This window comes from Meles meles, chromosome 5, assembly GCF_922984935.1.
Source record: "Meles meles chromosome 5, mMelMel3.1 paternal haplotype, whole genome shotgun sequence".
Lineage (NCBI taxonomy): Eukaryota > Metazoa > Chordata > Mammalia > Carnivora > Mustelidae > Meles > Meles meles.
The window spans coordinates 30,394,860-30,419,055 of NC_060070.1; the positions used below are offsets into that span (position 1 = coordinate 30,394,860).

At 37.0% G+C, this 24,196-nt stretch overlaps 1 protein-coding gene across 5 annotated transcripts in view; it reads right to left on the reverse strand.

The window, feature by feature from the left end:
* GRIK2 (glutamate ionotropic receptor kainate type subunit 2) overlaps positions 1 to 24,196 on the reverse strand; it is a 657,055-nt gene that overhangs the window by 354,664 nt on the left and 278,195 nt on the right. For all 5 annotated transcript variants that reach the window (XM_046006541.1, XM_046006542.1, XM_046006543.1 and 2 more), the window contains exon 5: positions 11,188 to 11,369. In XM_046006541.1, coding sequence (XP_045862497.1) covers positions 11,188 to 11,369 — 182 coding nt within the window. The remainder of the gene's footprint in view (positions 1 to 11,187; positions 11,370 to 24,196) is intronic.

Genomic DNA, 24,196 nt, shown 5'->3' on the forward strand with positions numbered 1-24,196 from the left:
ATTTGTAATGTCTCCACTACAAATACCCTAAAGAGGAACACCACTTTATTTTGATGATAACTATTACTCAATTAGGGGGAGAAAATGCTATAAAGTACAATGCCAGTAGGAATTTTTTTTTAGCACTTTAGAGACTTCCCTTAGCATTGATGAAGCAACTGTAAATCACCACTGTTATTCAAAAAGTACAAAGAGGGGCGCCTGGGTGGCTCAGCGGATTAAAGCCTCTGCCTTTGGCTCAGGTCATGATCCCAGGGTCCTGGGATCGAGCCCCGCATCGGGCTCTCTGCTTGGCTGGGAGCCTGCTTCCTCCTCTCTCTCTCTCTGCCTGCCTCTCTGCCTACTTGTAATCTCTATCTGTCAAAAAAAATAAATCTTTAAAAAAAAAAAAGTACAAAGAAATGTTTTTTTTACTTTTACTAATACACCAATTGCAAATTACTGTTTTATTTCATACTTCTACAGTCCTCGTCAATTTTCAACAATCGATCTTAAAATAAGGACTTTGGGATTAGAACTTGCAGTCACTGAACTGTCAATTTTTCTTCTGAAAATTAGAACACTTTTGAAATAGCTGTTTATCAATGAACAGTAGTTGGTGATGATGATTGAAAAATGATGCGTTTTTGAGCTGAATGAAGAGCTCTTAGTAGGAAACAAGTATTCTCAGGTGCACCTAATACTCTTCCATAAAATACTAACTACATGAATTCGTTTGCTAAATAGCTGCCCCAGCTCTACACCATGTATTCTATACTCACAGGTAGGTATTAACCAATTAGCTAAAATAAAATTTGCATATCTAGAAGCAAGTTGTTCAGTTAAGAAAGAATAGATATTCGTGAAGACTTCGGAAAAATAAAATACATTTATTAAAAGGGAGGAACATTTGTTAATGAAAGGCAGCAGCGAAGAATTAAGCAGGTGAACCGAATTTAGAGATTGTGATACTGCAATTTATAATAAGAGTACATATTTGGTCTTCATTGGTGAATTCCCCTGCCTGACACACACAGTGGAATTTTGTGCGCAACACCTAGGAACCAAATTATCAAATCATATTTCCTGAATGGACAGAGATTGTGTGAGCCAATAATGCTCTGATGAAATCTGAATCTTAACTGAAATGAGAGAAAATTTCTCTTAGGTTTATAAGATAATCTTTGTAAAGGTATTCATTGTTCCTGATGGATATGTATCAAAGGTTTCTCAACTCCAGAACTGTGCAATGACAGCTCAGCATTATCCTTGTCAATAGTTTTTATCGACTCAACAAGTATATAGATATAGATTTAAAAAATTGAAGATAATTGAAAGAAACAGTAATTCAAATCCACAACTATAATTAACATATAATGCCTAAAATGTGTTTAGTACTATTCTAAGCGCATTGTATATTAGTCAGTTTAAGCCTTGTAGAGCCTGAAGGCAAGCAGACACAAGATGGGTCATTTTAGCATGAACATTATTCCAAGCTGAAGGCAATGGATATCCTGTGGGCTCAAGAGAAACTTTTGCCCCTCCCTTAACTACTTTGAAAAATCTAAATTGGGGATCTTTCCCATAATAAGGGTTATTAGCAGAGATAAATTTTAACTGAGTGGTCCATCAGTATGGCAAGACAAACAGCTAATTACCAAACATCTGCTTTTCTTACACCCTGTGAATTGGATTCCTTTCCTCTGAAGTCCCCCTTCTCCTTATTTCATCATGACTCATGTAACTCATTTTGCCAGACTGTCTTGGAATTTCCATGTCCATGTAGATACCCTATATGTATGCTATTAAATTTGCTTTTTTCCTATTAATCTCTCTCCTGTCCATTTGATTCTTAGTCCAGCTAGAAAGACCCTTGAAGGGGAAGGAATTCTTGCTTCCCAATAGTTTCATTAAAAACCTTATGAGGGGGGCGCTTGGGTGGCTCAGTGGGTTAAAGCCTCTGCCTTCTGCTCAGGTCATGGTCCCAGGGTCCTGGGATTGAGCCCCACATCGAGCTCTCTGCTCGGCCAGGAGCCTGCTTCCTCCTCTCTCTCTGCCTGCCTCTCTGCCTACTTGTGATCTCTGTCTGTCAAATAAAAATTTAAAAAATAAATTTAAAAAAAATCTTAAAAAAAACACCTTATGAGGTAGGTCCTATTACTACACTTATTTTATAGGTAGGAAAGTAAGACAAAATAAGAATGAATAAATTGGCTAACCAATTGAGATAGTGAGTAAACATAAACTCTACATCTCTAACTCTTGAAGTTTGGGTATAATATGCCATTTTATAAAATGGCATATTTTAGGGGCACCTGGGTGGCTCAGATGATTAAGCTTATGCCTTCATCTGAGGTCATGATCCCAGAGTCCTGGGATTGAGCCCCACGTCAGGGTATTTTACATTCCCAAAGATGTAGCTTCATTGTAGGATCTATATAATCTAAAAATTTTGGACTGTTTTTTTCTTTGATAGTTTGAAAACTTCAAGTATCTCAATCCAATGTTGAAAATTGTGTTCTAGAGATGGAGATAGCAGGGGTTAAGGAGATGGTGGTAGGGAGAGTGGTTTGCTTCTGACTGGGTATTCTGCACTCCATCACCTTGAGGAGAAATCTGTAGGGGATAACTAAGGGCTGCTTATGCTTTTCATTGACCCTCCTTCAGCCTTTGATTTTGAAAACAAGAATCAATTATGGACTATGATGTGTGATCTAAATAGAAAAGGATAGTTATTTTTAATTGAGTACTTACACTGTAACATTAACAAAAATGGACAACAGGGATACTCTCTTGAAAGATAAATAAATAATTTTCAGGACAATTAAAAAAAGAACTTTGTGGAATTTAGACAATAGGCTTGAACAATGCAAACTTGATCAAGGCAAAGGTGCCCACAGAGATGATCACCAGAATGAATATGGATATGCCTGACAGGCAACTCACCTCAAGATATCCATAGTCCCCAACTGATTAAGGGGCTATCTACAACTAGGCCCAGTTACCAAAAAGGAGAAAATTCCATGTATCACTGTACCTCCTCACCTTCCCTCTTTAAAAACAGCTTCTACCTACTGCCTCATAGAAGACAGCCTCTCTTTTGCTGTCCTGCCTACCTCTCCTTTGAGGTGTATTCGATAAACTTCTATCTTCTTTGTTCTGGCTTAGGTGAATTATTTTCACTGCCCCCCCCAGGTCACTGGCTTTTAACCAACTGTTGCCCCACATATGGGGCCCCCATCTAATCTGGTGAGGAGCCAAATTTAGACACGGCTAACTTGTTCTGGATGTTTTTTAAACTATAACATTTATGTCTTGCCATTATGTCCTCTCAAGACAACATAATGTCTTGCCATTTTTTTTTCCATTTTATTTATTTTTTCAGCGTAACAGTATTCATTCTTTTTGCACAACACCCAGTGCTCCATGCAAAACGTGCCCTCCCCATTACCCACCACCTGTTCCCCCAACCTCCCACCCCTGATCCTTCAAAACCCTCAGGTTGTTTTTCAGAGTCCATAGTCTCTTATGGTTCGCCTCCCCTCCCCAATGTCCATAGCCCGCTCCCCCTCTCCCAATCCCACCTCCCCCCAGCAACCCCCAGTTTGTTTTGTGAGATTAAGAGTCATTTATGGTTTGTCTCCCTCCCAATCCCATCTTGTTTCATTTATTCTTCTCCTATCCCCCTACCCCCCCATGTTGCTTCTCCATGTCCTCATATCAGGGAGATCATATGATAGTTGTCTTTCTCCGATTGACTTATTTCACTAAGCATGATACGCTCTAGTTCCATCCACGTCGTCGCAAATGCCAAGATTTCATTTCTTTTGATGGCTGCATAGTATTCCATTGTGTATATATACCACATCTTCTTTATCCATTCATCTGTTGATGGACATCTAGGTTCTTTCCATAGTCTGGCTATTGTAGACATTGCTGCTATAAACATTCGGGTACACGTGCCCCTTCGGATCACTATGTTTGTATCTTTAGGGTAAATACCCAGTAGTGCAATTGCTGGGTCATAGGGTAGTTCTATTTTCAACATTTTGAGGAACCTCCATGCTGTTTTCCAGAGTGGTTGGACCAGCTTGCATTCCCACCAACAGTGGAGGAGGGTTCCCCTTTCTCCACATCCTCTCCAGCATCTGTCATTTCCTGACTTGTTAATTTTAGCCATTCTGACTGGTGTGAGGTGATATCTCATTGTGGTTTTGATTTGTATTTCCCTGATGCCGAGTGAAGTGGAGCACTTTTTCATGTGTCTGTTGGCCATCTGGATGTCTTCTTTGCAGAAATGTCTGTTCATGTCCTCTGCCCATTTCTTGATTGGATTGTTTGTTCTTTGGGTGTTGAGTTTGCTAAGTTCCTTATAGATTTTGGATACTAGCCCTTTATCTGATATGTCGTTTGCAAATATCTTCTCCCATTCTGTCAGCTGTCTTTTGGTTTTGTTAACTGTTTCCTTTGCTGTGCAAAAGCTTTTGATCTTGATGAAATCCCAATAGTTCATTTTTGCCCTTGCTTCCCTTGCCTTTGCCGTTGTTCCTAGGAAGATGTTGCTGCGGCTGAGGTCGAAGAGGTTGCTGCCTGCATTCTCCTCAAGGATTTTGATGGATTCCTTTCTCACATTGAGGTCCTTCATCCATTTGGAGTCTATTTTCGTGTGTGGTGTAAGGAAGTGGTCCAATTTCATTTTTCTGCATGTGGCTGTCCAATTTTCCCAGCACCATTTATTGAAGAGGCTGTCTTTTTTCCATTGGACATTCTTTCCTGCTTTGTCGAAGATGAGTTGGCCATAGAGTTGAGGGTCGATTTCTGGGCTCTCTATTCTGTTCCACTGATCTATGTGTCTGTTTTTGTGCCAGTACCATGCTGTCTTGATGATGACAGCTTTGTAATAGAGCTTGAAGTCCGGAATTGTGATGCCACCAACTTTGGCTTTGTTCTTCAATATTCCTTTGGCTATTCGGGGTCTTTTCTGGTTCCATATAAATTTTAGGATTATTTGTTCCATTTCTTTGAAAAAAATGGGTGGTATTTTGATAGGGATTGCATTAAATGTGTAGATTGCTTTAGGTAGCATAGACATTTTCACAATATTTATTCTTCCAATCCAGGAGCATGGAACATTTTTCCATTTTTTTGTGTCTTCCTCAATTTCTTTCATGAGTACTTTATAATTTTCTGTGTATAGATTCTTAGTCTCTTTGGTTAGGTTTATTCCTAGGTATCTTATAGTTTTGGGTACAATTGTGAATGGGATTGACTCCTTAATTTCTCTTTCTTCAGTCTTGTTGTTGGTGTACAGAAATGCAACTGATTTCTGTGCATTGATTTTATATCCTGACACTTTACTGAATTCCTGTACAAGTTCTAGCAGTTTTGGAGTGGAGTCTTTTGGGTTTTCCACATATAGTATCATATCATCTGCGAAGAGTGATAGTTTGACTTCTTCTTTACCAATTTGGATGCCTTTAATTTCTTTTTGTTGTCTGATTGCTGAGGCTAGGACTTCTAATACTATGTTGAATAGCAGTGGTGATAATGGACATCCCTGCCGTGTTCCTGACCTTAATGGAAAAGCTTTCAGTTTTTCTCCATTGAGAATGATATTTGCGGTGGGTTTTTCATAGATGGCTTTGATAATATTGAGGTATGTGCCCTCTATCCCTACACTTTGAAGAGTTTTGATCAGGAAGGGATGCTGTACTTTGTCAAATGCTTTTTCAGCATCTATTGAGAGTATCATATGGTTCTTGTTCTTTCTTTTATTAATGTGTTCTATCACATTGATTGATTTGCGGATGTTGAACCAACCCTGCAGCCCTGGAATAAATCCCACTTGATCGTGGTGAATAATCCTTTTAATGTACTGTTGAATCCTATTGGCTAGTATTTTGGCGAGAATTTTTGCGTCTGTGTTCATCAAGGATATTGGTCTGTAGTTCTCTTTTTTGGTGGGATCCTTGTCTGGTTTTGGGATCAAGGTGATGCTGGCCTCATAGAATGAGTTTGGAAGTTTTCCTTCCATTTCTATTTTTTGGAACAGTTTCAGGAGAATAGGAATGAGTTCTTCTTTAAATGTTTGGTAGAATTCCCCTGGGAAGCCATCTGGCCCTGGGCTTTTGTTTGTTTGGAGATTTTTGATGATTGTTTCAATCTCCTTACTGGTTATGGGCCTGTTCAGGTTTTCTATTTCTTCCTGGTTCAGTTGTGGTAGTTTATATGTCTCTAGGAATGCATCCATTTCTTCCAGATTGTCCAATTTGTTGGCGTAGAGTTGCTCATAGTATGTTCTTATAATTGTCTGTATTTCTTTGGTGTTAGTTGTGATCTCTCCTCTTTCATTCATGATTTTATTGATTTGGGTCCTTTCTCTTTTCTTTTTGATGAGTCTGGCCAGGGGTTTATCAATCCTATTGATTCTTTCAAAGAACCAGCTCCTAGTTTCATTGATTTTTTCTATTGTTTTTTTGGTTTCTATTTCATTGATTTCTGCTCTGATCTTTATGATTTCTCTTCTCCTGCTGGGTTTAGGGTTTCTTTCTTGTTCTTTCTCCAGCTCCTTTACGCGTAGGGTTAGGTTGTGTACTTGAGACCTTTCTTGTTTCTTGAGAAAGGCTTGTACCGCTATATATTTTCCTCTCAGGACTGCCTTTGCTGTGTCCCACAGATTTTGAACTGTTGTGTTTTCATTATCATTTGTTTCCATGAATTTTTTCAATTCTTCTTTAATTTCCTGGTTAGCCCATTCATTCTTTAGAAGGATGCTGTTTAGTCTCCATGTATTTGGGTTCTTTCCAGCTTTCGTCTTGTGATTGAGTTCTAGCATCAGAGCATTGTGGTCTGAAAATATGCAGGGAATAATCCTAATCTTTTGATACCGGTTGAGACCTGATTTGTGACCCAGGATGTGATCTATTCTGGAGAAGGTTCCATGTGCACTAGAGAAGAATGTGTATTCTGTTGCTTTGGGATGAAATGTTCTGAATATATCTGTGATGTCCATCTGGTCCAGTGTGTCATTTAAGGCCTTTATTTCCTTGTTGATCTTTTGCTTGGATGATCTGTCCATTTCAGTGAGGGGAGTGTTAAAGTCCCCTACTATTATTGTATTATTATTGATGTGTTTCTTTGATTTTGTTATTAATTGGTTGATATAGTTGGCTGCTCCCATGTTAGGGGCATAGATATTTAAAATTGTTAGATCTTCTTGTTGGACAGACCCTTTGAGTAGGATATAGTGTCCTTCCTCATCTCTTATTATAGTCTTTGGCTTAAAATCTAATTGATCTGCTATAAGGATTGCCACCCCAGCTTTCTTCTGATGCCCATTAGCATGGTAAATTGTTTTCCACCCCCTCACTTTCAATCTGGAGGTGTCTTCGCGTCTAAAATGAGTTTCTTGTAGGCAACATACTGATGGGTTTTGTTTTTTTATCCATTCTGATACCCTGTGTCTTTTGATTGGGGCATTTAGCCCATTAACATTCAGGGTAACTATTGAGAGATATGAATTTAGTGCCATTAGTAGCTTGTAAGGTGACTGTTACTGTATATTGTCTCTGTACCTTTCTGATCTACTACTTTTAGGCTCTCTCTTTGCTTAGAGGACCCCTTTCAATATTTCCTGGAGACCTGGTTTGGTGTTTGCAAATTCTTTCAGTTTTTGTTTGTCCTGGAAGATTTTGATCTCTCCTTCTATTTTCAATGATAGCCTAGCTGGATAGAGTATTCTTGGTTGCATGTTTTTCTCGTTGAGTGCTCTGAATATATCATGCCAGCTCTTCCTGGCCTGCCAGGTCTCTGTGGATAAGTCTGCTGCCAATCTAATATTTTTACCATTGTATGTTACAGACTTCTTTTCTCGGGCTGCTTTCAGGATTTTCTCTTTGTCACTAAGACTTGTCAATTTTACTATTAGGTGACGGGGTGTGGACCTATTCTTGTTGACTTTGAGGGGGGTTCTCTGCATCTCCTGGATTTTGATGCTTGTTCCCTTTGCCTGTCTTGCCATTTTTAAGTGAACTGTATGTATACTTCAAGCCACATTAATAATAATAAAATTAATACCTTCCTATGTAAAAATAATATGAGAGTAGCCACCATAGGAAACTTGGGTGTACAACAGAAAAATTGATTGTACTGTATTATCCCACTTGAAAAGAAATACCACAGATACATTTTTCCAAAATCAAAATATTATTAGAAATTTCCAACATTTAACTAGTGTAAACAATGCCACGTGACAAATTAACACATCTAGGCATATAATTTGCAGTCAGTTTATCCTTTAGGTTATATCAAGAAGTTATATTGCTCAAAGTTAACAACTGAAGAGGTGAACTTTATACATATTTTTAAAAATTTAACTTAATTTGCTTCTTGTTGCTTTCTGTTTATATCCACCTATTTTATATTTTTTCAATCTAAAAAATATAATCCCATATTTATATATATAACATATATATAAATATAAAAAATATAGTCTCTAAGCTAGACTTTCCAGGTCTTAATTAATACTTTTACTCTGTGATAGAATGACCTATGAGGTTTAATTGCAGATCATTTTAAGCCTGCCATAGGGAATTATCTTTGACAAATTTGGGTGGAAGTGGAATCTTTTGTTATTAAGGCATCTATGCCCGTTCGTGCACTCAAAGAGCCAGCCCCATGCTTCACTCACTTTTAAAGTTTTCAGGGAAGAAAACTTCAAATTCTCTTTTGTTCAGTATTTAGGAAGAGGTGATTTAGTTTAAATAAATAAAACAATGAAACAAATAAGGCTAACCTGATAAACTGATCCTTATTTCTGGATACTCCTAATATTTGTTCTTAGATTAAGCCAGACAAGCTGAAAGCCCATCTATGCCTGTTTTCCATCTCTTTTACCATTTCTTTGGACTTCTGTCATTAACCAGTATTGAGAAATCTCAGAAAAAATTTCCTACGTCATAAAATAAAGTCCTATTAAATGGATTGCTTCATTTAATTTACAAGAAGGAAGCTATTTGCTTTCTTCTTGCATTGGTTTCTAGAATAACTGAGATCCAAATGGGAACAAATGCTGTCTGGACCAGGTAAATTAAAAAACAAACACCATATATGTGGTTAGTTAGTGTTACAGAATTTAAAAACATGCATTCTTTGTAATAATGTTACTTTGAATTCATCTTAACTCTCATATTGTCACTTTACATTTGCTCTGGTTTTTCATTTACTAAACTTGCTAAAATTATTAACTTTTTCTACTGTATATATTTTATTTTTTTTAAGATTATTTATTTATTTGAGAGAGAGCACATACATAGAGGGAGAGGGAGAAGCAGGCTCCCCACTGAGCAAGGAGCTCCATCCCAGGATCCAGAAATCAAGACGGGAGCTGAAGGGAGATGCTTAAATGACTGAGCCTCCCAGGTGTCCCTGTATATATTTTAAATTTATCTTAATTCTGTTTTCATTTTGCAAACAGAGCAGGTTATGATATAAGAAAACGATTATAAAACAATACATATATCAAATAGAAGGCAGGATGGCAATTCTATTATTAAAGTTGATAGATACTATAACATTTCAGATATGCAAAATAAGTCAGTTACTCTAGAGACAATACAACTGATCCTTTATATACTTGCTGGAAGCCTAGAAAAAACTACCAAAGCGCTGTCCCTGACAAATCATAGCCCTGATCCATCATAGAGTGCTTCTCACTCTGAGCATAAAGGAAAGCTCTCCTTGCCAAGTCTGTATATTTTAAATATGACCAAGAATTGTTTTGGTATATATGAAAAATAAATCCCTATTCCAGATTTCACTGTTTACTTTATTGCACTACTTTATTCCCTACCAAAAAAGACCCAAGAAACAAAAAAACACACCCAAATTTCATACGCTTTACTACCCAAATATAACACTAGAGCAATCTTCCAGATCCAATTAAAGATTTTACTGTAGTGAAACCGACATTCACATTGGAAGATTGGACAAACATCTGCTTAATAAACTAACCATGTTATAACAGGCATTTACTGTTTATAGTTTTATTTTATGGGATATAATTTGACATCTGAATCTACATAATTCTCTAGTAGAGATATTTTATCTTATACATGAGAGGTTTTAGGACAGTTGACTAATCCCAAACCACTAAGATATTAGCCAGTATGTATAAAAGAGCTTAAAAATCAAGGTCCAAAATACTTGAGTCCAAATCTAGGCTTTACTGCTTAGTAAGTATATGGGCTCATACTAGCCATTTAACCCCCAACATCCAAGTCTTGCCTCATCTGTAATATATAGGAGAATAATAATTATTGCTTTGCAGTGGGCTGTTAGGTTAGAATAGTGCTGAAGCAACATTAAAAGACTTCACTGCTATGAATTATTTCATTTGATTGATTTAGTATTATCTTTTGAGTCAGGCGATGTTTTATTTTGGAATGAATACTTCACATCGCTAGGAGAAATATGAATCCCTCTGCTATTTCTTGCTTCTGGTCAGTGATCAAGTTACTCAACCTTTCCAAGACTCAGTTTCTTCATCTCTGTAGTGAAGACAGTCTCTACTTCCTGGGGTCGCAGTCAGGATTAAATAAGATTAAATGTATAAGGCATCTCCTAGAAGATACCAGCTAAATAGCAAATGTTTTCTCTCTTCTTTCAATGAGTTTATTGTAATGGTTGAGATGCTCAATCACTGACTCTCAGTTTATTCCTTCATTTCAGTACAAAACAGAAATATCTATCTCAATAACCAACATATATAATAGCAAATAGCATTGCAGCCATTTGAAAGTAACCTCAGAACTTCAAACAATGTGTTTTGAAGAGCATCAATATTTGCATTACTTTTCCTTTAAGACAATTAATTAAAAGCAAATGTCAGACTTTTTAATCAGAAAATTACATCAAGGCAACGTCTTTTGCAGATTTTAACTGTGTGACAATAACACTTCGATTTAAAAAGAGGGGGGTGCCTGAGTGTCTCAGTGGCTTAAGGGTCCAACTCCTGATTTTGGCTCCAGTCGTGGTCTCAGGGTCCCACTATCTAGCTTCTCAGGATTTCTCTCCCTTTTCTTCTGCCCCTCCCAGGCTTGTGGTCACTCTTCCACCCCCACAAAAACCAAAGGACCAAGCAAACAAAAACCCCTGCTTTAAATGCAAATGTAATAAAGAAACCAAGAATTTAAGTAAGTTAAAGAGTACCTGTTTCAAAATGCCTGCTGCCATTTCATGGCTACAGTCAAAGATTACATGGAACTCCTTGCCTCTTTTCATTTCCTTTAGTAACGGTTTTGCATCCTTTGTATCAGCAGGTAGTTGACGGATTTTAAGCCGAAGATTGTACCTTGATGGAGCTTTGATGAGCTCCTGCAAACGAATGAGACCTTTAATGAAAAAGGGGGAGAAAAATCATTAGAGAAAAAGCAGAGTAGGTCATAGAATCATAGAACTTGTTCACTACAATGCCTGATTTTCTTGACCATGTATATGTGTATTTCATGGTGTGACCACTGAAATTCCTACTTCATAACTACTTCATAACTTCATAACAGTTATTTTTGTTAAAATGATCATTTCTCTAATTCTTTAAGAAATTCTTTTACAAATTATGAAAGACATACATGATTATAAGTTGATGTAAATAATTTAAATAAATAAAAGTATATAGAGCAAAATAGCTCCCTCTGTACCCCAATTCTGCTCCCAAAGTGTTGTCACAGTTAATAGCTTACAAATATTATTCCTCCATACATTCCCTACGCATTTTCACATATGCACATAGAGTTTTGTTTTGTTTTGTGTTTTACAATAATAGTGGTTTGTGACGTCTTAAAGGTTGTTGTAAGTCAGTGACAATTATTCTAGTTCATCCACTTCATACTGTATTTTAGTATATGTGCTGCCGAAGCGAGCACCGCTTCATACTGTATTTTATAGCAGATGTAATTTATGTTATTTTCTCCAGTGTTGGAAACTCTGGTTGCTTTTTTTGTTTTATTTATAAGTAACAGGCTAGTAATTTGATATGTAGGTAAGAGTAAAATAACTTTCTTTAATAAAATCAACTCTATGTAGTGGTCTGAACCATAAATAAAGAAATAAATTTTTTTGTATTATTTGCTAGATATCACATTAATTTCAGAAACAAATATAACCACACACATTATTAGTAAAATAAATATATTTTCCTAGGGAAGCAGCTCCTGAGTACGTGTTTCAAAAATATATCAAATTAGTAGATATGTGTTCAATATGTCATGGAACTGTTAGGCATTTTTAAGTAATGGAGACAAATCATCAAATTTATTCTTTCATACAAACTTCAGTAATTAAACCCCTTCAAGAACCCATATAAAAGATCCAATATATAAAAAAGTGTGATAAGAAAAAGAGGATCATCCAATTCTGTTCTAGCTTGGATCAAATTAAACAATTTTTTTGTCTTCTCTTCCAACTCTTCTTTCTTATTTACCTCTTTCCATCTCATCTCTGTATTTCTCTAGATTTCTATCTTCCCTGAGGAAATACCTTCATAAATATTAGTAGAACAAATAATAATAGACGAATATACTTGTAAATAACTAATCAGTAGATTTCTCTTTGTGAATGTGTGTGTGTGTGTTACTTTACTTGGAAACTGGAATAACATGAATAAAAACATATCTTATTATGAGTAAAAAATCTGTGTATTAAAATAACGTATGCTCCAGAGAGTAAAATCTAATTCAAGGAATTCTTTCATTCAATTTTTAAATAAATAGACCCTAATACATATAATGGTACACTTCAATATGTTGCAACATAGTTAATAAAATTAACATGACTAGTTTTTGTATTTTCATCCTAAAATGAGACATACAGTTTAAAAAATATGTATATTCACAAATATACCTAGTATCTTTTGTTTTTAAAATATTGTTCCATAAAATTTACTTCATTTAAGATTATTTTAGGGGCGCCTGGGTGGCTCAGTGGGTTAAAGCCTCTGCAATTCGCTCAGGTCATGATCCCAGAGTTCTCGGATCGAGCCCCGCATCGGGCTCTCTGCTTGGCAGGGAGCCTGCTTCCTCCTCTCTCTCTCTCTCTGCCTGCCTCTCTCCCTACTTGAGATCTCTATCTGTCAAATAAATAAATAAAATCTTTAAAAAAAAAAAAAAAAAAGATTATTTTAGAATTTTGCCACTTAGAATTCTATAAATAATGGTTGTATAAATTACACAGTATATTACAACTGTCTCATTTTGTTTTATAAATTTAAACATTCACTAACTATAGTAAAATAAATATTACATGATTGACATTAAATGCACCCATTAAACATAATACAATTCAGTCTAGAGATTAAATGTATATAATGTATATAGATGTTAACAGGCTAAACAAACACAAAAACAAATATTTGAATTTATAACACCTGTAGTAGTTTAACACTGAGCTTATAAAATCCTCCAAAACATGTATAAAAGTGTATATATATATACTTTATATATAAAGTATATATACACTTTATATATATATGTATATATATATACTATATATATAAAGTATATAAAGTATATATATACACTTATATATAAGTGTATATATACACTTATATATAAGTGTATATATATGTATATATATATATAAAAGTGTATGTATATATATATATATATATATATATACCGACACATGGGAATGCATTGTTTAACTACTTTTTATAAATAAACCAGAGTATAATTGCAATATTTTTTATAAATAAAACCAGAGTATAATTGCAGTTTACAATTGGTTTATTTTACAAATAAACCAGAGTATAATTGCAGTATAAGACAATGATTCCCAAACTTTGGAAGGTACAACAGTAATCTATGAAGATGTTTACAACCTGAGGAGGATATGACTCATGGACATGCGTTTTTATCAATCTTTCCAGGTGATTTTCCTGGTCATCAAAAAACAAGGCCAATTTCCAAAGATAAGTCTGGTTTCAGGGAAGTGTCATAATGGGAGTCACTTTTTAAACCACTTGGCATAACGATATTATAGGGTAATAACTGTATTATATTAGCTAGTAGCATAAGACAATAAAATAATTAATTCAATTAATGAATTCCAACTTCATTAGGAAAAGTGAATCAGAAAACTACAGCTGACTGTAGAAATAAGAGGAGGAAAAGAAGACAACATTCATTCACTCCCACATCAAACATATGTTTATTAAATTCTTTCTATGGATCAAGCATTGTTCTAGATATTGGTAATACAATAAAAAGTAAATTAGAAAAATTTCCTGCCCATACTATAATAAAAAACATATGGAGGAAGACAGGTAAAGTTTATTAAACAGGCAATTATGAATGAAAAATGGCAAATAATATTTTGGTGGGGAAAGGGCAATTATTGAGGAAGAATACAGCAGAATCATCTAACTTGAAATGAGAGTACTCATGAAAATTACTCAACAGAAGTGACATCTAAGTTAACACCTGAATAAAAAGAGTAGGAGTTGAAGGAATAGATAGAAAAAAAAAAAAAGTCTTTTATGCTGACAGGGAGATGAGAGAGGGTGGCCAAAGAATCTTAAGAATCAAGGAAGAAGTGGTGATGAGTGTAATTTAAGAGGACATGGGCTGCTTAAGCCCATGTAAATTACTTTAGAGTTAAGGTCTTAAGGGTAGTGGAGAGTGTCCAGTTGGAATCCATATTTCAAAAGAATCACTGGGATGCCTGGGTGGTTTGGTTGGTTGAGTGTCTAACTCTTGGTTTCGTCTCAGGTCATGATCTCAGGTCATGATTGAGCCCCATGTTGGGCTCCACATTGGCGTGGAGCCTGCTTAGGATTCCCTCTCTCCCTCTCCATCTAACCCTTTCCTGTTACCCCCTACACCCCACCTCTCTCTAAAAAGAGAGAGAGAGAGAGAGAGGAAGGAAAGAAAGAAAAGAAAAAAAGAATCACTCAGATTTTCAGTATGGAAGACACACCGGAAGAGCTAAAACTGGAGGAAGAAAGGGCTGCAAGGCAATTACAATAAAGCAGGTTAGGAAAGTCCAAGATGTGTCTGCAGGGCAACGTGGTAGGATGGTACCAAGAGATAGAAGTGGAAGGACCAGAGAGAGATTTTTGAGAAACTACTGACAGTACTTGGTGAGGACGAGGGCTAAGTCAGGGAAGTTTCCCAGGTTTCTGATTTGGGCAGCTAGGGGGAGACCATGCTTCCACTGAGCAGGAGATCATGGGAGGATCAGGTCAACTGAGGGTTCAAAGTGAAGGGAGTGATAAGCCATGTCAAGGGTTGCTAGTTAACAACAACAACAACAACAACAACAACAACAACAAAAAAGTAAATACTTTACAAATGTTTATTAAATTTAACTACAAAATCATTGATGACATAGGTAAGGACAGTTCTATTAGGGTGGTCTGGGTAGATTGTTGTGACATTAGTAGGAGTAAGAGGGAGGTGAAAAATAGACCCTCTTAAAACCATCTCTCTATATTTCCATAATGTAACTTAGTGCCTATCCTAATCGTATCTAATATCCTTTAAGAAAAGTACCAACCCCTTCCTAACCCACCACCAGACTTGAGCTCCAGAATAGATGGACAGGACACTTCAGTTTCCTATTTATTGAGTTTTATCTAGATCAGTAGTTCTCAAAGTGTGGTCCACATACCTTTGCACTCTTTCAGGGGAATCCTTGAGGTTCAACTATTTTCATAATAATACTAAGAAGTTACTTGATTTTTTTTTTTTTTTTTTTTTTTTGCTTTCATTCTTTCACATGTGGGGAAGAGTGTCCTAGAGGTTATAAGACACAGATGATGTCACAGTACACTGAGTGAAGAAACAGAGAAGAAAATCCCACTTCCTCCCATTAAATCAAATATTAAATATTAAAGAAACCTATGAAAATATCTTAAATGCTTTCAGAGATCTTCAATTATTATTAAGATTAAGATGATGTAAAAATCAAAATGAGAATTACCAAATTGGATTATCTTTAAACTTTTCCTAGCTCTGGATTTCTATTACTTTCATAAAATTACTTATATAGATGCAGAATGTTCTAATACCAACCTCTGCCAAATAAAGGAAAAAGAAAGCTATCTTTGGCTTACTTATCTCATAAGATTTTATGCAAATTAAATATAAATTTGGGAGATAATTCTATCATTGTAGAAATAGCCTGGGCGTTGGGTTTGAATCCAGTTCAAGAATGTATGATCTGCATGACTTTGTGTAAGACTTTATATCTCTCTTTGCTTTGCCTTCATTTTTTCTATAATGAGGTAAAATCATATATGTATTAATATGTAAAACACCGAAAAAGGAACTGTCACATATGGGACTCTCAAAACATGGCAGTTGTCAATGTTTTTGTTATTTTTGTTAAGATTAGGAAGAATATAGTTTTTTTTTTTAAGTGGTAGTTATTATATCTGTCCTTGGAAGTTATTTTGACACTGATTTTGACTGAAACCTAACAACATCAAAATTTTAATAAAAATTTTAATCAAATCAAAATCAAATTTTAATCAAAAATTTAAGAGACTAAATCATTACCAAAGAAAAAGGAGCTACACAGTTACAGATTAGTCCAACGGTTTTGAACTGAAAAATCTCAAGTGAATCAAAAATAGAAATTTTCAAAAGATAAAATCCACAAATAGTATTTGCAGAGTCCACCCCAAGTATAAATACTGCCAAGTATTTTCAAGTCTCTTAAGAGCTCATATGGATGGTCCATTGAGCCATCAGGTACAATAAATGTTTACTTATTCTCTTCACACACATATATCCCTGCTGGCATTAATGTAACAGATTTCAGTCTGCCAGCTTCCCTGAGTAATAATATTGAAGAGCTAAAACAGAAAAAAAATAAAAAAAATAAAAACAACTGCTGCTAGTAGGAACTGCCACTTCCTACTTGAGAATTAGAGTAAAATGTTACTTTTTTTCATTCATTCAACATGTATTTACTGCATGTCTACTATGTGCAATGCATTGTTTCATGGATAGATATAATGATTGGAATCATAGCATTTATTCAGTCTTGAACTGCATGAGATGTAGTTTGACTTTGGCACTTATTTTTAAAGATTTTGTTACTTATTTGCCAGAAAGAGAGAGAGCACAACCGGGGCAGGGTGGGGGAGCGGTGCTGGAGGCAGAGGGAGAAAATGCTTAGGGCTGAGCAAGGACCCATCCAAAGGCAGATAAATGTTTAACCAAATGAGCCGCCTAGAAGTCCCAACACTTTTTTTTTTTTTGACACAAAATTTATTTCTGTAATGCTTTTCACCTTCAGTTTTTAGAATAAAATTAGTTCCGCTTTCCAATCAGAGGAAAGAAATCCAGAGAGCTGTTTTGGATACTGAAAGTAGAAACATGATTCGTAAATTTCGCTTTTCACCATCTCCTGCAGCAGGTGCTCAGACTTCTCTCTTGGCTCCCAAGTCTTCCTTGCTCTGTTCTGCGATATTGTTTCTCTTTTATCCATATTTCCATTCTAGATCATTTGCCTTCCCCATTATCTGGCAATTACAATACAAATCTCTTGAGTTTTGTTATTTAGAACAACTTGGAAGAGTAAGAGAGGGTTGACAATAAGGAAGATGCATTCAAAATAATCAAAGAATAAATGTTTACCCACTTTATTTAATAAGTTATTTGATGGCATCCTTGCAATTTAATATATGTGGTTGCGGTTTTATCCAAAGGGAAATGGGCTTAAAGAGCAGGAATGCCTAATTACAATACCGGGTATTTATTTTCCTCTGTGGCTCTCTGTCAATCTTCCTACCTCCCCCCAGTATTCCTCTGCAAATTATTGTTCTAAAAAATTGTTATCTCAGAGAAGATTACCCTAATCAAATTCATCATATATGCTTAAATATGCATGCTCTGTAAAATAAAATTGGAAAAAATATAAACTTCTTAAAATAATTGGGATGATTTACATGTGGTCATTTCCTATGATTCTTTGGAATGGAAAAATAAAAGGACCCATCTATGAGATGAGATAAAAGGGTGAAATTTATTTTGTTGAAAATGTGGTTAATACAAATAATTTCCAAACAACAGTTTCCAGAAATGTAGTATACTTTAACAAATTTGGCACCCAGTTAAGTTATTTAATGAGAGAGTAGAATTATAACTCCTTAAAACAATCTTTTAATTAAAATGCCCCCTCTTTCCCTAATGTAATTAGTTGATGTAATGATAATAAAAGAGAAACAATCTGCACAGATGGGTTCCTGAAAATCTTCTAACAAAAAAGAGCACCACATTGCAATTATCCCTTTATTTTGGTAGATGAGTAACATTCTATTCCCTCTAATTCCTTCACTGAGGGTACTTTTTTTTAACCTTTTTCTGCTTTCAGATATTGTACAGTAGCTGAAATCAAGGTTTATCTTCAGCTTACAGGAGACAGGGTCCTGAGCTGCTCTTTTCAGAAGGTGCCATCAATTCAGCTTTTAAGGAAAACCCAGAAGGAGCCATTTATGCACACTCCAGCTGGCACTTTCTTCTAAAGAGATCAATCACACCGCCTCTTTGCAGGCCCAGCCTCCCCTAGCCCCAGGAAGGGAGTCCCAAGTTCCTCCTATACCCAGGTATCCACTTCAGCAGCTACACAAACTAGAGTTTTGCCACCTGGCTCACTCATCAGGTCTATTTATCATTTCAGTGAATGGGGTCTTTGTGCAGGCCAGACCTCTCCCCTGCCCTCCAAATGCATTGTATAATAGACTATACAAAAATGACTCATCCACATTCAGTGTTTCACCATCAACCCCACCCCCTTTTTTTCAGTTGAGAAAAGCGAATTCATTGAGAGACAGAACATCTCAAGGAGTTGTTTTTATTAAAATGTTTTATTTGCACCACAGAGTGTTTTAGACTTTTTATTTTTCTTTTTTAAAGTAGGCTCCATGTGCAGCATGGAGCCCAACGTGGGGCTTGAACTCATGACCCTGAGATCAAGACCTGAGCTGAGATCAAGAGTCAGATGCTTAGCTAACTGAGCCACCTGGGCACCACTGTGCAGCAGTGTTTTAAAGAAAACTGAATAAAATATCTACACCAGTTATGTATTTTGCAATCTATCATAATGCATTAAATACAGACAAGGGAGGTAATCATATTAATAAAATCAAAAGTAGCTTAGATAAGAGAGGTAGATTGCCATTGAAAAACAATTTCTGTCTCCAAATTTCTGTCTTCCCTCCTCCCTTTGGGAATGAGGTAGACTTGCTCATCAGTACACGAAATAGAAAATAAAGGAAATTGGGGTCTAGCATAAAAAGGGAGAAAAAGGACGGGAACATGAGAAGAGATTTCCAAAGTGGTTTTCATCTTCTTAGAAGAGGGAGAGAAAGCTATGTGTTGTAAAATTAGAGGGCTGGTCTCCTGGGAAAATCTTCAAATTCTAAGAATAACCTTATAGAGAGGGAATAACTTCTCTGTTTTTGACATTGGCTGTATCTTTAAAGTAAGACAGAGCCTATTACATTCAAAACTCAAAACACATAAAAACACTTTAGCATGATATATTAGAAACCAGGTAGCAAACGAGTTTCAATTCACATGCCAAGGTGAGTTGATTGTCTGTGGCTCCCCCAAGCACTGTGTAGAAAAATGTTTTTGAGACTAGTTCTGTGTTCAGGGGCATGTTTCAATGAGGGATTTGAACCTGAGTGATGGGATAGGCATAGTGGGGTCATGTATTGGTCATCCTTCCATTAAAACCTCCTCCTTAGTCATTAGTGTCATCAGAGCCTATCCATGAAGTTGTTTTATTGATGGCAAAGCCTTTCTATGCTTCAGAATGGAAAATAATACAGTGTAGACCATATATTTCAGACACCATGCTGTTTATGTGAAGGCAAGACCCACGGTTCAACACTGAACCATGATGCATTCAAGTAAGCAGAATCCAAACAGGAATTCTGACTCTTACTGTCTTCTGAAAACATTAAAAAAGTGTATAAATTGTCTGGAGCAACTTATTAAAGTTCTATATTGCTTCCTTTTCTCAGACACCCTCATATTCTGAAAACTTGCTTTGACACATAATACACATACATATGTACATCTGTGCACACACGTACATGCGCACACTCAGGTGTGCACACACACACACACACACCCCTCTTTATTTCCCTGGGAAATCTGACTTCTGTCTGCCCTGACTTCTCCCCACAGGATAACCTGGCCATCATGTTTCTTTTCTTTTTGTTCTGTTTCCATTTCTAAAGTCCATAGCACACATGTTCACAGAACTGATCTAGCAAAGCAGAAGCCTCCTGGGAAGGCCTAAGAGGGGAAGGCATAAACTAGCAGTACCTGAACAACCTTTAGCAGGTCAGTCATGGAGAAAGGCTGAGACTTTTCAAACACATCTCAACCTTTTCATGTCATTCTTATATGTTGCATCATGATGCCAGATTTCTGAACCATATTGTGTGGCATGGTAGTCTGCATCAATCCCAACTCATTAACTTTCTACTGAAAGACTACAGACAATATTTAAATTATCCAAATTTTAGTTTTCTCATCTCTAAAAATATGATCTTAATAATTATTACCATACAGAAAAAAAGCAAATGAGCTAATGCATATGAGTCAGTACTGTGCCTGGCATAGATTCACTCTCCTTTCTGGTTTCTGGAAATTACTTCTCCCCTTGAACTAAAAAATCACTGGTGTGTGTGTGTGTGTGTGTGTGTGTGTGTGTGTGTGTGTGTGTCTTTTCTCCCCAAACTCTGCCTGCAATCTTATGGGTGGTCTCTATCAAAATCTCTTCATTTCAAACATCTAAGTAAATCCTGCTTCCTGCTAGAAACCTAATTAATACTTCATCTATATGCCGATAACTCCTAAATTTATATCTCTTGCCAGATATTTCCCTGACCTCTAGAGTCTAAAATTCATTTTCCCATTTGGTAACTGTGTAGTAAAATATTAACCCTGTCAAAGAGAGGTCTGGCCTTTGCTATTGGCTCCTGGGAGGTAATCTCTAAGCGCTTGGACTATCTTGTCTGATCAGGGTGTCTCTGTTTATCTGGGAGCCTTGGTCCACACAGGATAGTCTAACAATGTGATTTATGGAAGGGGCTTTGGGTCATGAAGTATTGGAGGAGCTAGAAACTACAGGTCAGCCAAGCTCATGGTCTGCCATGTTTATATGATCAACCCCCAATAAAAACTCTGGACACCCCAATGATCACATGAGCTTTCCTAGTTGGCATTACTCCATGCATAGCATTGCTCACTATTGTCCAGGAAAGTTAGCACTATCCATAAGTTGAGTTGTAGGGAGAAGACAATTGGAACCTCTGAGTGTGGACCTCTCCTGGATTCTGGTCATGTGCTTCTTCTCTTGACTGATCTCAATCTATATCCTTCTGTTATGAATTATAACAGAGAATATAATATCTTTCAGTTAATCTGTGAGCTATTCTAGTGAATTATCAAACTTGAAGGTGATATTGGGGACATTTGAATTGCAATCATTTCAGAAATGAGGGTGCTTTTGGGGACTCCTGAAAAATGCAACATCTCTACTTTGATGTACGGGGAATACTACATAGAATTCCAAAGTTGGCTCTTCATGTCCCCAACCTCCAAAATTGCTACCCACTCAGTTTTCCCCACATAGTATAATGGCAACTCTCATAATTCCAGTTACTCAGGCCAAAAACCTTGGTATCACTTTTGATCGGCTCTTGCTAGAATACCTGACATCCAGACTATTAGAAAAACTTTTCTACCAACTCTTACTGCTTCTAACACACTGGATTGAGCTTTATGATCTCACAAATGGATTACTGTAAAAGCCTCCTAACTAGCACTGCCCTCACACATTTTTATGTCCACATATATCTAGTAGCAATTCCTAGCCCATTAGGCTTATTTCATAAGTCCAGTGAGTGCAGTGATTGGGAGCTTTTAAGATAGTAAGGTGGTGGGGGTGGGGGGATGGAGAGGGCAGGAGGACGCAGAAGAATTTTAGTACAGGCTTGGATACAATAAGAGTAGTTAGGTGGAACTATGTTTAGTGGCCCCTGAAATATGGAGTCCTGAGGCTCAACTCAATTCAAAAGAATTGAGTCAATTCACAACGAATTCTTCAGCATGACACACATTATAACAGTGGTTCATGGTTCTCTAGGACAAGTCAGGGAGACACTGTGCTTTCAGATAACAAATCCATCTAAGCTTATTCCAATAACAATACAGAGATCACAATGCAGTCCTGCTGGGTAGGGTCTCCCAGAGCTCTTGAGTCCAGAATGGGGGAAGCAACAGGGATAATAGGGACAAAGTAGAATGCCAGACCTCCTTCCAGGTGCTTAAAGCCGGGTTCCTACCTGGTAACAGCGTGCCTCAGAAAATGGACCGAATTGAGGTGTTACATGGTGTGTCTACGAGCCCTGGAAGGCAGAGGCTGCCAGGCTGATTACTACTCCTGAAGTCAATACCAAAATATGTTGTCCCCATTTCTTTCCTCACTGTTATGAGAAAAAGCAATTATGTTATTATTAGAAAGCAAATAGAGCTTCTGACCATGCCAAGGCTAAAACTCTTTGGCTGCTATAGCCTCGGGGTCTAAGTTCCATATGAGCTAAGGTCAATTTTCTATTTAGAATGCTTCCATTTGTGAGGAGCCAACAGAATAAATGTTGTATTTGTATTTGCTTACTGTAATTACAACCTGCTCACATCTGATTCAGGAGAGGGTAAGCACGTTAGTGACTGGTTTCCAGGCGAGGTGACTTAAGTGCTGTGCATTCGAGGGGTGCCACAGTCATAGTAAGTGGCTTGTTCTAGGCTGACCCAGCCCCAGGTCCACCTTAAAATCTAATTTCTCTTTGTCTCCTTCATATAGCTGCTGAATATAGGTCTATGCGTGGTGTAATGGGAGAGGGCAAGTGAAAAGCAGGACAGTTTAATAAGAGGCCAGTTGTATTTGTCAGAAGTCTTCTGGTAACATGTGCAGACCTTAATCACACTGCACTGAACAAAAATGGAACTCACCACCTCCTATAACTGAAAGTAAAGCCCAGGCATGGTTGGAGACAAGAATACTTTCTCTGTCACTGTTCTCTCTTCCTCTGGGTTGTCTTTGTTACCCCTCAATATTTTCCTACTTGATGGCACAGATGACCTATAGAGTCTCATTCATAACAGGGATTTTTTTGCCCCAAATTCTGTCAAAATGCTAAGAAGGGCTCTGTCTGGCCCAGATTGGGATTATCTGGTGAGAGTAGAAGTGTTGACGTTAGATGCATTAGTGGGTTGTGAGAGATGAAAGTTGCCTGAACATAGAGACTCAAAAGATTCCCTCAAAGAGATTCTAGACAGACATAAACGCCACCGAGAAATGTATCACAACAAAGTTTTAGAAACACTCTACAAAGACTGTCCTTTGATTTGTGCCCAGAATTTGGTTATATTTTGATTTAATGGTTGTTTTCCATTAATGTTACTTCACTAATTTTCATCAAACTGGGGCCCTTTTAAGAGTCTAAGAGAGACAGTAAGTACATAGTAATTAGACCAGGACAGCAAGCATGACTCAGGAACAATCTAGGCAAACCAGGAGTTCTGTCCCATCCTCCTACTTCACAGCATTCTTTGTCCTTCATCACAGCCCATTCATCACCTGCTGTCTGGGCAATATTACGGATCCACCCCTAGTGGGACTGGCCCACCCCATTGTTCAATTCTGATGGCCACACTGCAGGCTCTTTGTCTCAAGACAGTCCTGCTTGGGTGCACACCTGTCTTTCTATCACTCTACCTGCCCTCTCAGCTTGCAGTAACCCAAATGCCACCCTCCAGACAGGGGCTAATTAGCCAGCCTGCTGTTGTTTAATCCCCACTTGTGTCCAGGTCAGTGCAGTTATGAAGCTGCAAATAATCCTTCACAGCTTTTATTTTGGCTCTATCCCAGGATGCTGCTGTTACTGGGTTTATCCTGCCACTTAATACCTCAAATACAATTTAAAATTGGTGCTGATAAAACAGCATAAGAAGTTTTATGTGGTGGGCCCATCACTAACAATGAAGACCAGAACTACTACATGCTGGTGGGAATGCTGGGGAAAACATAACCCTTCAGGAGCTCAGATTTTATGTCATATTTTTGTCCCAGAAAAGAATACCATTAACCCCAAGGCCTTCAGCAATTATGCTCATTGAGCATATATGAATGGTTG